This window comes from Camelina sativa, chromosome 20, assembly GCF_030686135.1.
Source record: "Camelina sativa cultivar CO46 ecotype springtype chromosome 20, ASM3068613v1".
In the NCBI taxonomy this organism is placed as follows: domain Eukaryota; kingdom Viridiplantae; phylum Streptophyta; class Magnoliopsida; order Brassicales; family Brassicaceae; genus Camelina; species Camelina sativa.
In genome coordinates this window covers 8,298,385-8,313,288 of record NC_141899.1, presented here as the reverse complement: position 1 = coordinate 8,313,288, position 14,904 = coordinate 8,298,385, and the positions used below count along the sequence as shown (strand labels likewise).

The 14,904-nt window shown below is 35.6% G+C and overlaps 1 protein-coding gene across 3 annotated transcripts; it reads right to left on the bottom strand.

The window, feature by feature from the left end:
• Positions 1-6,706: 6,706 nt before the first annotated feature.
• Positions 6,707-12,339, bottom strand: LOC104770106 (protein DA1-related 4-like). 3 transcript variants are annotated; one of them, XR_015594108.1, is made up of 8 exons: positions 11,827-12,311; positions 10,477-11,605; positions 10,088-10,384; positions 9,608-10,004; positions 8,449-9,141; positions 7,802-8,047; positions 7,469-7,708; positions 6,707-7,142 (listed from the first exon to the last, which is right to left on the bottom strand). XR_015594108.1 is itself a non-coding variant. In XM_087506647.1 (8 exons), exons 1-8 carry the CDS (start codon positions 12,237-12,239, stop codon positions 6,822-6,824), a joined length of 4,110 nt encoding a protein of 1,369 aa, XP_087362773.1. In that variant the 5' UTR covers positions 12,240-12,339; the 3' UTR covers positions 6,707-6,821. The 3 variants fall into 3 exon arrangements, 2 of the variants coding, with proteins under 2 accessions (XP_087362773.1, XP_087362774.1); XM_087506647.1 differs by having other exon boundaries at positions 9,234-10,004; positions 11,827-12,339; XM_087506648.1 differs by having other exon boundaries at positions 9,234-10,004; positions 10,482-11,605.
• Positions 12,340-14,904: the final 2,565 nt, after the last annotated feature.

Sequence of the window (14,904 nt, the reverse complement as noted above, 5' to 3'; positions counted from 1 at the left end):
AGTGCTATCTCTTTGGCGAAAAACTCGGTTCATCATGAGAAAACCAAGCATATAGATATTCGATTGCATTTCATCAGAGATATCATTGCTGAAGGCAAAGTTAAGGTGATAAAGATTGCTAGTGAATGCAATCCAACTGATATCTTTACTAAAGTACTTCCGGTGGATAAGTTGGATGGAGCATTAGAAATGCTCCGGGTTACAGGTTTCTGAGGTTCTTAAGTTTTTTCTTCTGAGTGGTTGAACTCAGGGTGGAGCGGTTGAGCTCGGTGACTGAGTGGTTGAACTCAGGGTGGAGCGGTTAAGCTCAAGAAATTGGAGTGGTTGAACTCAAGTTCCGGAGGGAGGTAATCCAAGACTAGACAAGCTGAAGCATAGTAGTAGAATCAGAGTCAAGGTGGAGAATTGAAGTGTTATGACTCAGTTTCAACTACAAGAAAAGCTTAAGTGTGGAGAAGACTCTCGGTGTATGAGAGGGTTAGATACAAGCTCAAAGTTAGCACGTGGGAGAGTCACGTGTGAGTGGCACAGATGGAGGTTGTTACAAACAGCCGAGGGTAGATCCGTCTTCCTAGTCTCTATCTCTTATCTTCTCTTAATCTCGATTAAAAGGTTGTTAGATCTTGTTAAGCTGAGTTGAGAGAGTGATAGAATCAGTTTCAGAGAGAGAGAGAAGTGAGAGCTTTGTAATCGGATCAGATCATTGTTCTAGTGGATTACCAGAGAAGTTAACTCCAGCGAGACGTAGCGTTTCCTCATCGGAAACGTGAACTCGTTAAATCATGTGTCGCCTCTTTCTCTTCTTCTTTACAAGTTCTCTCAAGTTCTATTCGTGCGTCTTGCATTCGATTCGTGTTCGTATTGGTCAAGATTTGATCAGGTTTTACAACAGGGCAGGTGCTGAATTTTTTTTGTTTATGTAGTTTGGGGAATTAGAGAACTAACACTCGGAACATTTGATTGATTCGTTTATTTTTAAGTGAGGGTTTTTAGGAGCACAGGTTATTTATCATGGATCGAAAACGGGACTGTTCAAGACAACATCTTGTTTGGTCTTCCAATGGTTAGATACAAAGTACGGAGAAGTTATCAATCTCTGTTGCCTTGACAAAGACCTACAAATTATGGAGTTTGGCGGTCAGACTGAGATTGGGGAACGCAGTATCAACCTCAGCGGAGGGCAGAAGCAGCGTATACATCTCTCTCGTGCGGTCTATCAGGAATGCATTGTATACTTGCTCGACAATGTTTTTAGCGCAGTGGATGGCTGGATGCTCATACCGGTTCAGATATATTCAAGGTAACAAGGGATAGAAAAATAAAAACTCTTTCATGTATTAAAAGGTAAAAATGTTGCGTTGATTTTTGTTATTGTGATGTTTTGGTATAGAATTGTGTAAGAGGAGCTATGAAAGGCAAGACCATATTGCTCGTAACCCATCAAGTGGATTTCTTGCACAACGTTGACTGCATTTTGGTAGATATGACGAATTAGTCAACTCCGGGTTGGATTTTGGGGAACTCGTGGCTGCACATGAGACATCAGCGGAGCTAGAAGAGCAACTTCTTCAGCCCAATAACAACCGCTCCAAAAGCTCAAGTCCGTGTACAACCCAGTCTTCCTACAAAGGAAGATGAACTTGATGCAACACAAGCTAAGATGGCTCTCTAGAGTAACTTTCTCATGTGACAAAACAAACAAAACCTATTTAACGATTTTTATATTTTATCGGATTGTTAAAACGCTTTTGTTTATATTTCTATTAATGAAGTCAAAGCTGTGTAAAGAAACATATTTAGTTATAATTTAATTCTACTTTATAAACACAATGTAAAAACACAATGTGCTGCTTTCCTTGCTTGACACATCAGCTTATGTATTGAAGCAGGTGTTGACACCTCAGTAAAAATCAACTACCTATCAAATTATAACATTAATACAGCTCATCTAAATTTAGTCATACGTGTACTAAAGAAAATTGAAGCAAACCGTGTTTTGTCTTTCTGCTCCTTCGTCTGTCGTTTTTCTATTTTTCAATTTGTTCTTCTCTCTGTCGCCGATTTGCTTTCGTCTACCCAACTGCTGCGAGAGAGAGATACACTATCCCCACAAGCAAACCCCCTTCTCCATTATCATCATCATCTTCTCTAAGGTCAGCTTCCCCATTTGATTTCTCTTCTTCGATTTCGTTATGCTTTACTGTTTCACCATCTCTTTGATTTTCGGATCCGTTTTTCTCTAATTCCCCCCCCCCCACACCCTAGGGTTCTTCTTCTCTGCTCTCTCATAGGTTTTTTAGATTATGCGATCGGGTTTCCTATAATTTTGTTTCAGTTTTTGAATCCGATTCTCTTTTTTTTTTCACTCTCTTTTTCTCATAGATCGATCAGTACTTGTTGTGTATGTGTACCACACAAACAAAGGAATAAAATCACGGCATGTCTAATTTTATGGGACTGTCCATTGAAGTAATCTTAAGTTTCTCATTGTAGTTAAAGATGCATGATTTAATAAATTTTTTTTATATTTACGAATGGGTCTTCCCAATTTTAATTGGGCAAGGCCTTGGAACATACAATATTGGACAGGTACAAAATGGAAATAACATGAAATCGGCCCATTAACAGAAATAAGATCTTCTCCTGCTGAATTGAACGTGACCTGCAGCAGTGATCGGAACAGTAATCCCGGCGAATGCGAGACCCACTCCTTTGCGGCAGAGACACTGAAGTGAACCCTTATCGGAAGCATTCGAAATCCAACTCCGGTTCAACCTTCAACGTCTCACCTGACCCGGAACAGATCTCCCGGCCTGTTCTAACCACCGACAGCAGGCTCTACGGTGACGGTCCCATGCCTAGCAACCGAACACACTCAGAGCTAACCCCCATCTCCATATATGGTGATCTCTGTTATTTCCAAGCAAGGAACCCAACAACCGGTCCGGAGTAAGTAGTAAAACACGGCGATCTCTAACAAACTGGTTGCTCAATCCAGAAAATAAGGATTGGAACCCGCAACCGCCTACTAGATCCAAGGGATCTAGAACTGACCTCCAAGACGAGCAGCGAAACCCACCAAACCCCCACTGACTTCCGCCGCGAACCGTAGTGGTCAATTGAATGTTGAGCTGCGAGAAAAACACCTTCGGGAAACCTCTGGCGTCTTCTACCAGGAGTTAACCACAAGGGTTTCCTCACCATCCAAAAGGATCCACACCGCCACAGCCGCATCAAATGGGGGAATCCCACACCACCGCCGCCGGAGAAAGAACCTTGCTTACCCCTGCCTTCTAGTTGTATGCCAAGACCTAAACTTAAGCACAGCCCAGAACACACTCACCTGACGAAACCAAACACGAAGAAGCAAGCAACCGAACCGACTGGAGAAGGGGAGATCTGCGAAACTGATGACCAAGACCACCTGAAACTGATCTCTGAGAACATCCAAGAAGGAGATCTCAGACCCCGACACTCATCAAAGCCAAAACCCACCAGAGCCATCGACGCTTGACGAGACGCTCAACCCAGATCCGCCGAAGAGAACACCCAGATCGGAGCTGTCCTCACACCCACGAGTCTCGAGGAAACTCCGGCGACCACCATAAACTTCTCGTCGTTGCCACGCGCCAGATCTACTCTGAAAACCACCTACCTTGAGCCCAGAAACGGACGGAGGACAGCCGCAAACTCAGGAAAAGAGAGACGCCGGCGAAAGACTACTTAAAAAACAAAGAGGAGCCCTCTCCGGCGCCGGAAGGGCAAGCCGGAGAGGCAAACGACAGCAAGAAAGACTAGGGTTTTTAGAGAGAAGGGAGAGAGAAGAGAGAGAAAAGTCACCTGATTTTGTTATGTTTGGTTTCGTTTGATGTTAAACTCATTTATATATATATATATATATATATATATATATATATATATATATTCTGCTTCTTCTAAAGTTGATATATATTCTGCTTTGGGATTTCTTATTTTAGTTATGCAAGAACGTACACGGGAATTTGATGAAACATGTAGATCCAATGTTACCATGGCCAGTATGTATTAGAGATATTTGTTTCTTTCCAGCCAAGCATTCATGGTTCACGGGAATTCTATATTTTGGCTTCACGTTGACTCCGACTCGGTTTTTTGTTATCTCTTTCTCTGATTGTCACTGTTATTGTAAATGGCGCTCCTCTTCTCTAAATTCTTTTCTCCAGTACGCTTCTGTGCACATTTTTTTTGTTGTTGTGCTATTCCATTCAACTTCCAGTTTAATTCTTTGTGGTTTGTGATCTCCATGCTGAACACTTTTTTCCCTTAGTTCAATTGTTATCACCTGATAGTGAACAATTAATCAACAAAACCATCTTACCCTGTATGATTATTCATCATTTTGTGTTAAATTATCAATAACTGATCCATTGTACCAAATAATTTTATACAAGAAGGAAAATCCGACTTTGATAACCCGTATAAGTTTTATGTGATGAGCTGTTATAAGCTTTGATCAACATTTAAAAAAAAAAATTATAATATATTAATAAAAATTATTGTTTTTTTTAATTATTTTGTTTGAGATAATATTTATTTTTAATTGTTATGTAAATCTATTAGTCTATTTGAATACTAATTATTTTAGAATATTATAGTATATTATTTTTGACATATTATTACAGTTTTATATTGTTTATTTTTTATATTTGCATCATATTTTGTGAAATATAAAATCGTAATTTTAATATTATAATTGTGAGTAAATGAAAATTATTAATTTATTATCTATATAAATTTAGTTTTAGCAACCCGCCAATGTGGAAATTAAAACGCACATTTTCATACATTGAGTAATATATCTTTGTTTTAAAAAATACAAATCACAAAATATGCAGAAAAATATGCATTTTATTAGTTATAAGTATTATATGAAAATTCTAAACAATTTGTAAATAAAATAAAATAAAGATGATAGGAGAATCATAATTTGAAATCTTAATAAAATCTTCGAATTTAGTTATTAAAAACAATTGTACTGTATACTTGGATATAAAGTCTTAGTTTTTAAAATTCTGATTAGTTTATATATATTTTTTTTAAAATAATTAGTAATTTCATCCATAATTTATTAGAGAGAGAAAATATTTTTGTAGATTTTTTTAGATTTTTTAATAATTGATATATGAGTTTTTTTTATTTTTAATTTAATTATATTTATTTAAATTAGTTAATTAAGCTTAATTAATTTTTTCTATTGGCAATTGAATGTAATTTTTTACACATTTTAAGGTTAGTTTCATATTTGTACTTCTCAATTAATATAGTAGGATACTTGGATTCACCTCCTAGGGGTGAACCTCTTCATTCACCTTCTTATAAAATAAAGAAATAAAATCTGTATACATTTACAATTATGTTTGTTACATTTTAAAACACTTAGTTTCTATAAAAAAAGCGAATATAGGTAAAATTAATTTGTTTATTAAATTAATTATTTAATGTCAACGGCATGCTTGTAAATAGGTTCTAACTTCATGATTTATTTGCTAAATGTCTCTAAAACTGTATATATATATATATATATATATATATTTAGTTTTCAAATTCTTAATTAATTAACTTTTAAAATACATTAATTTATAATTTTGTTTAGTATGTTTTTTCTTCTTCTTACATTTTATACAGTTTAGAACCTAATTACATTAAATTTGTTATTAGATAGAATACAAAATTTTGAAACACTTAGTTTTATTTTCTATAATTAAACAGAGGTATATGCCTATATGGTATTTTAGTGTATATTTTTATGTGTATACAATTTTTTTTTTTTTTGAATATTAAGAATATGTTGTAGTATGTGTAATATTTTGGTAGTTCATATACTAAATAATTTATAAGTTAATTTTCTAGACTATGACTACAAATCTATAGTATATGAAATAAACTAATAATTTTAGTGTTGGTTCTATAGTTCAAACCGCCATGTTAGGCGGATCACACAACATGTTCAAAGATTTTTAATCCGCAAAAACTCATCATACGAAACCCGTGAAAGTAAAATATAGTATATGAGGCTAAAAGTCATTTTTTATTAAATCAATTTTCAAATTGTTATCAAGTAAAAAACAATACTTGGGTTCACCACCTAGGGGTGAACCTCTTCATTCACTTCTTTATAAAATAAAGAAATAAAATTTGTATACATTTACAATTATGTTTGTTACCTTTTAAAACACTTAGTTTCTATAAAAAAAATCGAATATAGATAAAATTAATTTGTTTATTAAATTAATTATTTAATGTCAATGGCATGCTTGTAATTGAGTTCTAACTTCAAGATTTATTTGCTAAATATCTCCAAAAATGTATATATAGATACATATCTTACTCTACAATACTGGGCCGGCCCAAAGGCCTTCTATGATTTTTAATTTTTGAGACAACAAGCCCTTTTATGTTTCCAAATTGAATATTCACATACTAAAGTAAAAAAAACAAAAAAAACCAAAAAACAACAAAACCAAAACAAACAAGAACAGTAAATATCAATTAAAAAAAACCAAAATGACCAACAAAATACAAAAAAATCCTACAAAAACAAAACACAAAAAAACAACAAAAACAAAACAATATAAGAAAAAATACTACACAACCAAATTAAAAAAAAATAACAAAAGCAAAAAACACAACAAAATAATAAAAAAAAACAGCAAAAATCAACCCGCAGTGTAGCGTAGATACTATCCTAGTATTTCTTAAAAATTTGATGACTTTTTGGAGTTCATGTTTTAAATACATTAAAGGTAATTTATTAAATAGTTATTTTATATAATTTATTATTACTAATTATAGAATTTTTTTGCGCCCCACACAGAATCAGCCACGGCTCCAGAGCCCACAGTTTCTGAGCCACCAGTTGTGGTTATAGCTTTAATAGAGCTGGAAGAGAGAATCTCCGTGCGTTGGTCAGACGAGTATGATGATGGAGCTAGCTTACCGAGCGGAGAGGACCCCGTAGGGTAAGGCGCAACGGGCATGTCCGTGAGTGAAGAAGTGGATGGGTTGTGTCTTAGTGAAGAAGAGCCCATGGAGTGGTCAAATTTGCAGGCAGGGCCAAACTTGCAAATCCCGTGTTTTGCAAAGTGACTGCATGGCGCTACTCCCTGCAAAAGTCATTACTATTAGCTTTCTTTTTGTTATCAGATGCATAATACTGTAGTAGCTATAGAAAGAAGAATGAAATTGCAAAAAAAAAAAAACTTAAATGTCGAAATATGATAAATCTACCACTGAGTTGTTTTTGTGGCGCGACAAATGTAGGTGAGAAAAAAAAAAAGAGTTTCTTGAATCTTGATCACATCAAGAAACAGAGAGTTTCGATATGAACTTCTCATATGTCATCACTAAAACTCTACTCTTGATCATGAGCATTTCATGAAGGAAATTTTCATGTATTAATGGGGTATATAAGCTAATATATAAGACTTACAGGACGAAGTGGAAGGCCAATGGCCTTGGGCGATGCTGCTTTCATAGGATGATGAAATTTGCAAGAGGATCCGAATTTACAATTTCCGGTTCTCATAAAGTATTGACACTCGGGTTGTTCAGGCCGCTGAGGAAAAGTTTGTTCTTTATTTGAAATATCGGTAGAAGATGGATAGGATCGAAATGCAGCTACAGGAGATAACGAGGGAATTCCATAAACAGAGCTGGTTCCCATTGAAGGCTGAGTCCCAGGCCAAGGTATTGCACTTAGTAAACCCCATAACAATAGAGAGAAAGAATAATTAAAACGAATACGAATTCTTTAGAGCATTACCGGGTGAGGGTTCCAGCCCGAGAATGGGGCCATACCGGGGCGAAGAACCATTGGACCGTAAACGTAAGGGCTTGGAACATATGAGCCTGGTAAAAGCTGAGGCCTTGGTAGAACTACTCCGTATTGCTGCGTTGGAGGAACGGATGGAGCTTGTACAGCAGGAGATACAGGATGGTGATACCGACAGGCTGAACCGAATTTACAATGACCGGTTCTTATGAAATAGGCACATTCTTCTTTCTCACCCTGTAAAATCCATTTGTAAGGAAACTTTGAGAGATCATTCATTAAACAAAACATTAACAAACCGAGAACACAGAGAATAACAAACCGGGCGTAATGGAAAATCCCATGTTACCTAAGAGGATTCACCATTCACTTGCTTTCTTTTAACCCTTACTTTTGACACTATTTTTTTCTTACTTTATTTGTCTATATTCGTTCGCTTGCTATGTCTTTTCTACAGTATCTCCTTTGAGATTATTAGGGATTTTTCTAACGCATGTTCTCCTTTTGACTCTATTAATGCCTTTCCTAACGCATAATTTCTTTCTTCTATCTCCTTTGACTCTCTATTAATGCCCTAACGCTCTGGGGCGCCTTCTACTAAATTTAAAGTTTTTGGACGACAGGGGAAAACCACCTACCTTACTAGGCATACTAAAAATATTCTGTGGTTCGCTAGATGAAAGAGAACGATTTGTTTCCTCTGGCTTCGTGGGCAGAGTATCCTCCTCCTCAATAATGTTTATAGTTTCCTCTGGTTTTGTGGGCAGAGTATCTTCCTCCTCAATAATGTTTATAGTTTCCACTGACTTTCTAGGCTGAGTATCCTCCTCCTCAATAATGTTAATAGTATCACCTGATGGAGCCGTAATTACCTCGACACCACATTCAGTCACCTTGCAACTAGCACCTAGAGGATTGTTTTCCCCACTCACTGTGTGGAATTCAAATTTGACTTCATGAGCCCACAGATTGATGTGGTTTTCTTCACCATCACTAGGATGCAGTTTGGTGTCATAGAAGACAAATATGTGATCTTCTTCAACTTTTGGAGCTTCAGTAGGAGCCCAACATTGAAAATATCTCTGTATTATTCTATCAGGCCGGTTGTTCCTGGTCTTCCATGTAGCTACACATCTAATGCGAAGGCCTACGTCATTGTGGTAATCATCTTGAAATGATACTACAACTGACATACCAAAGCCTGAGATAGGTTTTCGCATCCACGGACGTAAGTCTTGCATTGCATTTGGACCTGCTTGCAAGCGAAAGGAGGATCTCTGACGTGCGTCTATAGGAATACAGATGATGGCTTCAGGTGCTTTGATGAGTTCCTGTTCAAGCAAAGGCCAAATGTAATGAGTTTACATGTGTGCATGAGAATATATGCACGTCTGAAAGAGAGCCATAGAAAAATTGCAAAAACCTCTTCTTTTGCTCTTGCTAAACTTGGTACCAGACCTTTCTCTAAGAGCTTAGCGTTCACTTGTGAAGATAATTTGAAACAATTACTGAAGATGAAGTGCCTAGGAAGCTGCTCAAAATTCAAATTAATTGACTTCAAATGCTTACAACCATGAGCATTCAAGAATTCTAAACTTTTGGGAAGCTGTGGCAATTCTACTATGGCGGTGCCACCAAGATATAGTTTTCTCAAGTTTCTTGGGAAATCCTTAATTTCCTCAAGCTCTGAACAGCCAGATAGATAAAGAACTTCGAGAGATTCTAAACTGACCATGTCAGGAAGGCTTCGCAAATGGGAGCAATATTTCATATTCAAGCAGACAAGCTTGCTCATACCTTGATTATATGAGGTAACTTTAGCTAGATTTGTTACACACTCCAAATCGATATGCTCAACATCCGAGAAGTTTTCTAGAAGATTCAAAAGCTTTTTCCTGTCCAGCTTAACCTTGGGGGAGAGGGTCGCATTGGATATTGGAATTTCCCTTATATGAGTTCCTTGGAGATGTAATTCCTCTATATTTGGTGGAACCCCTGAAAAACTTTGGATCCCTGTGCAACCTGAGAGATTTACAACCCGGAGATTTTGTAATTGACTTGTGTCTGGAAATCTTTGTAATCCTGTACAACCTTGAAGATCAATTAGCTCGATATTTTGAGCATATATTAGTATGTCACATTCAACTAGCTGCAAAGAGTGACAAAGAATGAGCCTCTTTAGCATCTTGAGGTCCTGAAAATATAATAAAATTGAAAATGAATGACACAGTAATGTTTTAAGTGAGGTTGCAGATTAAATATCCAGACTTAGCCTACCTTGATTCTTGCCCCGAGTTTGTGGAGCTGGCTGTAAGGCATACTGAGCTCAACAAGGTGCCGACAGTCAAAATCTTGAGGCAAGGATTGCATGGGGTAGCTCTCCCAGTGGAGGAGCCTTAGCTCACAAGGAAGAGAATCGAGGCCCTTCGGAAATTTGAGTCCAGAAGTATATTGAGAGCATGAACTGTATATCTTCAGGAATTTGAGATTGAACATATTCTTGAATGCATCGTGCTTGACATCGAATTTCAAGTTTGAAGTGTCCAGGATTATGCTTACGATGTGTTCAGCGACCTGAGAGAACAAGAAAAATTGATGGATCAATACGTTAGGCTCGCCTTAATAGAGCAACTTAGGTAATGCATATATAGTAGAATTTGACGGACCAGACCACATTTAGGCGTTGCGTTGGTTTCACCACTTGCTTCAAGTTCATCATATTCTAGCAGATATCTGATTCTGGAAGGTTCCCACATTCTGGCGCAGCTCTCAGTTTCTCCATTGAAGATTTCTTGACATGAGTCTTGGATCAGATTATTCATTTGCACAGTGCTTTCTGAAATAGTTAACACACACTTGTCCACAAGAACATCGATTGTGACGCGTGGAAAGTAATGACATCCCTCAAGCATTTGCACCACATAGTTGACCGTTTCTCCCTTGAAGAAAAAAGCAATGTCCAAAACAATGTTCTTCTCATCGTCGCTAAGTGAACTATAAGCGTTTTTAAGCACATCCTGAATCTTTAGGGGAAGACATTGCTTTAGCTCGAAAAATGCAGTCTCCATTTCTGACTTCTTCCCCACTAGCTCTCGGCCGTAAATGCTGAGAGCTAACGGGTTTCCATTAACATAGTCAACCACCTTCATCGACAGTTCCATGTCATTCTTCTCTGGCTCGTTTCTTCCAAATGCGCTTTGGGAAAATAGCTGCAGAGCCTCGTGTGTATTTAAACCTTGAACCTTGTATATATGATAGATCTGACAAAACGCAAACACTTGTTTATCTATGGAGGTTATGATGGTAAGGCTTCCGGGACCAAACCAATCAAGCCTTTTAAGAAAGGACTCTGCAGCCAAAGAATCGCAAACATCATCTAGAACAAGAAGAATCCTTTTGTCGTATAGTTTGTCTCTATGGAGGCTCGGTCTCATGATACACAAACTCTTTATGTCAAACTCTTCCATCAGAAGTTTACCAATTCTTTCTTTGAACAAACCGTGGAGTCCTTCCTTATGAAACGCTTCGTCAAAATTTTCAATGAAGCAAGAAGCATCATAATCAGTGGACATGTGATTAAAGACTGCTTTAGCAAGCGTGGTCTTGCCTATGCCAGGCATACCCCAAATTCCTATGCTTCGGACGTCCCTACTATGTTGCTTGTAAAGCAACTCTTCTATCTCTAGTAGCCTCGAGTAAATTCCAACTCGTTCTGTAGGATAAAGCTTCCCATAAACATCTCTTACGATCTCTTCCACTAGTTCGGAGTCCGTAAGTACCTTATTGTTTGAGATCCTACCCAAAGAAAGAAAAAAAACCCACAATGTATCATTTTAACTCAAGTTCTTAACCTCTTTTTAAGTGAAACTAAAGAGACTAATCGAACCAAAATTTTAGATACATTGACTGTGACTGAATTATCAAATCAATGCAAATACACAAACTAATCTCTTAACAACATTACCAGCAAATGATTATGTAAAGGGTGTAAAAGAAGCAATATATGTATAAGGAACCTTGAATGGTGGCTGGTTAAATTTTCGAACTCCAGCCAAGTATTTGCCCACCCGTCAACTTGGGTCAATGGATCGAGGCCGTAGAACACTGGAACCACCACGTGGCTGTTGTTTCTCCAACCCTTGATAACCTCAAAGAACAGAGGATCGTCTAACTCCCTCTCGTCGGAAATAACCACCACGAAAACCCTAGCTCCATCTGTCAACACCGTCTGATTCTGTTCGACGGAGAAGGATCTGATTTCCTGCAATCCGCACGCATCCACAAACACAGAGATGCCTTCCCTGCGTAAAGCGGCCGAGAGGTGGCTGACAAAGGACTGAAGTACTGTATCCTCGCAGATGATGTTGACGCTGTGGCTACAATCGGCCATCATCGGCGTCGCTACACGAGCAGCTGGTGGTGGTTCCATCTCTCTCAGTTCTCCAACTCATGACTCCCAAGTCCCAATCTATCTTCCGTAACGAAAACCCAACAAAAAGCTGAACCAAATTCTTTTTTTATTCATATTTGAATTTTTTTTGTTAATTTTAATGTTAAATATATGAATTTGAATGTACTGTAACATGTTTTAATAATATTATTTTTCAAATAATTTTAAATACATTTAAAACATTCTGTAAATTTAAAAATTTGAATAACAATCAGTGATCAAACAATACATATTTTAACTAATATTTAAACATTAATGAATATATAATATTCGAACAATAATTTTAAAAGGAAAAAATGTCGTAAAAATCCTCAACTTTCAAATTTAGGATGTTTTAATCACCAACTTTCAAGATGTTATTTTAATCATAAATTTTCCATTGATTTGGCTATAAAATAGCAAAGTTTAATTTGTTGACCTTGCCGTTTTAGACACCACGTTTGTTCTCTGTTAAATATTTCAAAAATAGGGTAAATTATACATAATCTGCTACCGTTCTGCATAGACGACCACGTTTTTAACGTCAAAAACAACATCGTTTATCAAACTGAAGAAACTAAATCCCCAAATCGATTATAATTTCACAAATCTATAACACTATAAAGAAAACCCTAAATTCTCTTTACATCATCAATGACACACCACACAAACCGACGCAACCAGATGTGTCAAAGCTTGAACTTGAACTCATTGGAACAGAGAAATTGCATAAGAGATGTTGGTATTATAGAGAAAATTTGGGAGTTTTTTCTAGGGTTAGGAATTTAATAAACGTCATGCCTAAAACGGCGTGGTCAATAAAACTTTGCTATTTTATTGTCATATCAACATAAAATTTGTGCTTAAAATGGCATCCTAAAAGTTGGTGATTAAAATGTCTCAAATTTAAAAGGTGGAGATTTTTATGACATTTTTTCCAATTTTAAAATCAAAAGTTCAATAACAACAGTGCTTTATTAGATTTCTAAATCCATAAACCAAAAAAAATCCTTTCAAATGATTTCTCAACTTACCGTAGGATGATGTAGTGGAGGATTAGAACTATATTCTAAATTTTGGATTTAAAATAGTAACTGAGAAATCTGGTTGTATCTAGCTGAATTTTTTTTTTGTCATCATTGAATCGACAAGGCCCGATTCATAGTCAAACCCTATTACGCGGGGTAACGCAACTTAGTGGAGTCGAGCTCCGGTGGGATCGGTCGCAGAGGTGGTGCTGTAACCACTTGACTAAAGACACTTCCCCATCTAGCTGAATTTTTATTGATGTTTGCAATAAGTTTTAACTGAATTCTCATCAATATTATGAAATTAATAAAATATAGAAAAAAATGAATAAAATATATAAAATTATCTAATGTTCTAGTTAACTTTTGTTTTAATAGATAACTAGATTAGGACCCACGGTACACCGCGTAGCAAAATTATTTATAACTAAAATATTTAAATTATAAGTTGTATTTGTTGGTTAAATATGTTATAATTATATAATAATTGTTAAATAACTCCTATAATACCGCAATATAATTTATTTTTTACACAATATTTATTTAATTAATTTAATTAGATATGTCTATTCTCTGATACTGACAGTGATAACAAAATAATGAAATGATGTTTTACCCTTGTAACACCCAATTAATGATATTTTTTAATTTATATAAATATCGATAAAACTCGTTCCGCTATATAACCCCGTCCCGAGATCACACTATATCATCTTAATTTTTAATATTTATTGTGTATCTACGGTATAATATTTATCATATTTAACTTTTTAAAAGTTTTAAATATTTTTCATATTAAAAATCTTTAAAATAAAAAACTGGAATAAACCAAATAAAAGTTTTTAAAGTTTGAATGTCTAATAAATCAAGGTTTCTACTCATTTGTATTCAGAATCTTTTTGGTCTCTTTTATAGTATGACTCTAAACCATTGTCCAATTTTTTAGACGATGTTGGATATTGTACCCATATTTTTTATTCATCAATTGAGTAATATATGTCCGTTTTTAAAATTTTGTATTACATCATATGCAGGAAAAAAATCACAATTTTTATTAACTAAATGTATTATAGGATAATTCAAGATAATTTAAATATAATTCAAATAAAAATGAAAGAAAATCATATATTTATGTTTGAATGAGGTAGAAAGATTTCCTTATTTTTTTAAATCCTACCTATAATTAATTTTGAAGTTTTGGTAACTAATATTAAAATCAATGCATTAAATGTAAAAATTTTCCAAAAAATATTTTTGAACAAAAACTGCTACAAAAATAGTATAGATGACTAAAAGTATCTAATATTATACTAAGAGTGTCAAAATAGGTTAAGATTATTGGGTCAACTTAATTTAATTCAAGTCATGACCGATAGAATGATGTAATGGAGAATTAGAACTACATCGAGATTTTGTAATTTTGTTTCACCAGAGCAATCCCTTCCTTAGACCATGATTACTGGTGGGTTCTCTTTGAATTACTCTTTAATTAATAATAATTAAATATTAGTAAAAAAAGAGAGAGGATGAGAAAAATAAGGAGAGAGAATGGAAACGTTACCCCCACAAGCATCTGTAGAACCGTTTCTATACAGCTGGCCAACTATTAATGGACCAAATTATTTTTTTAATTAATT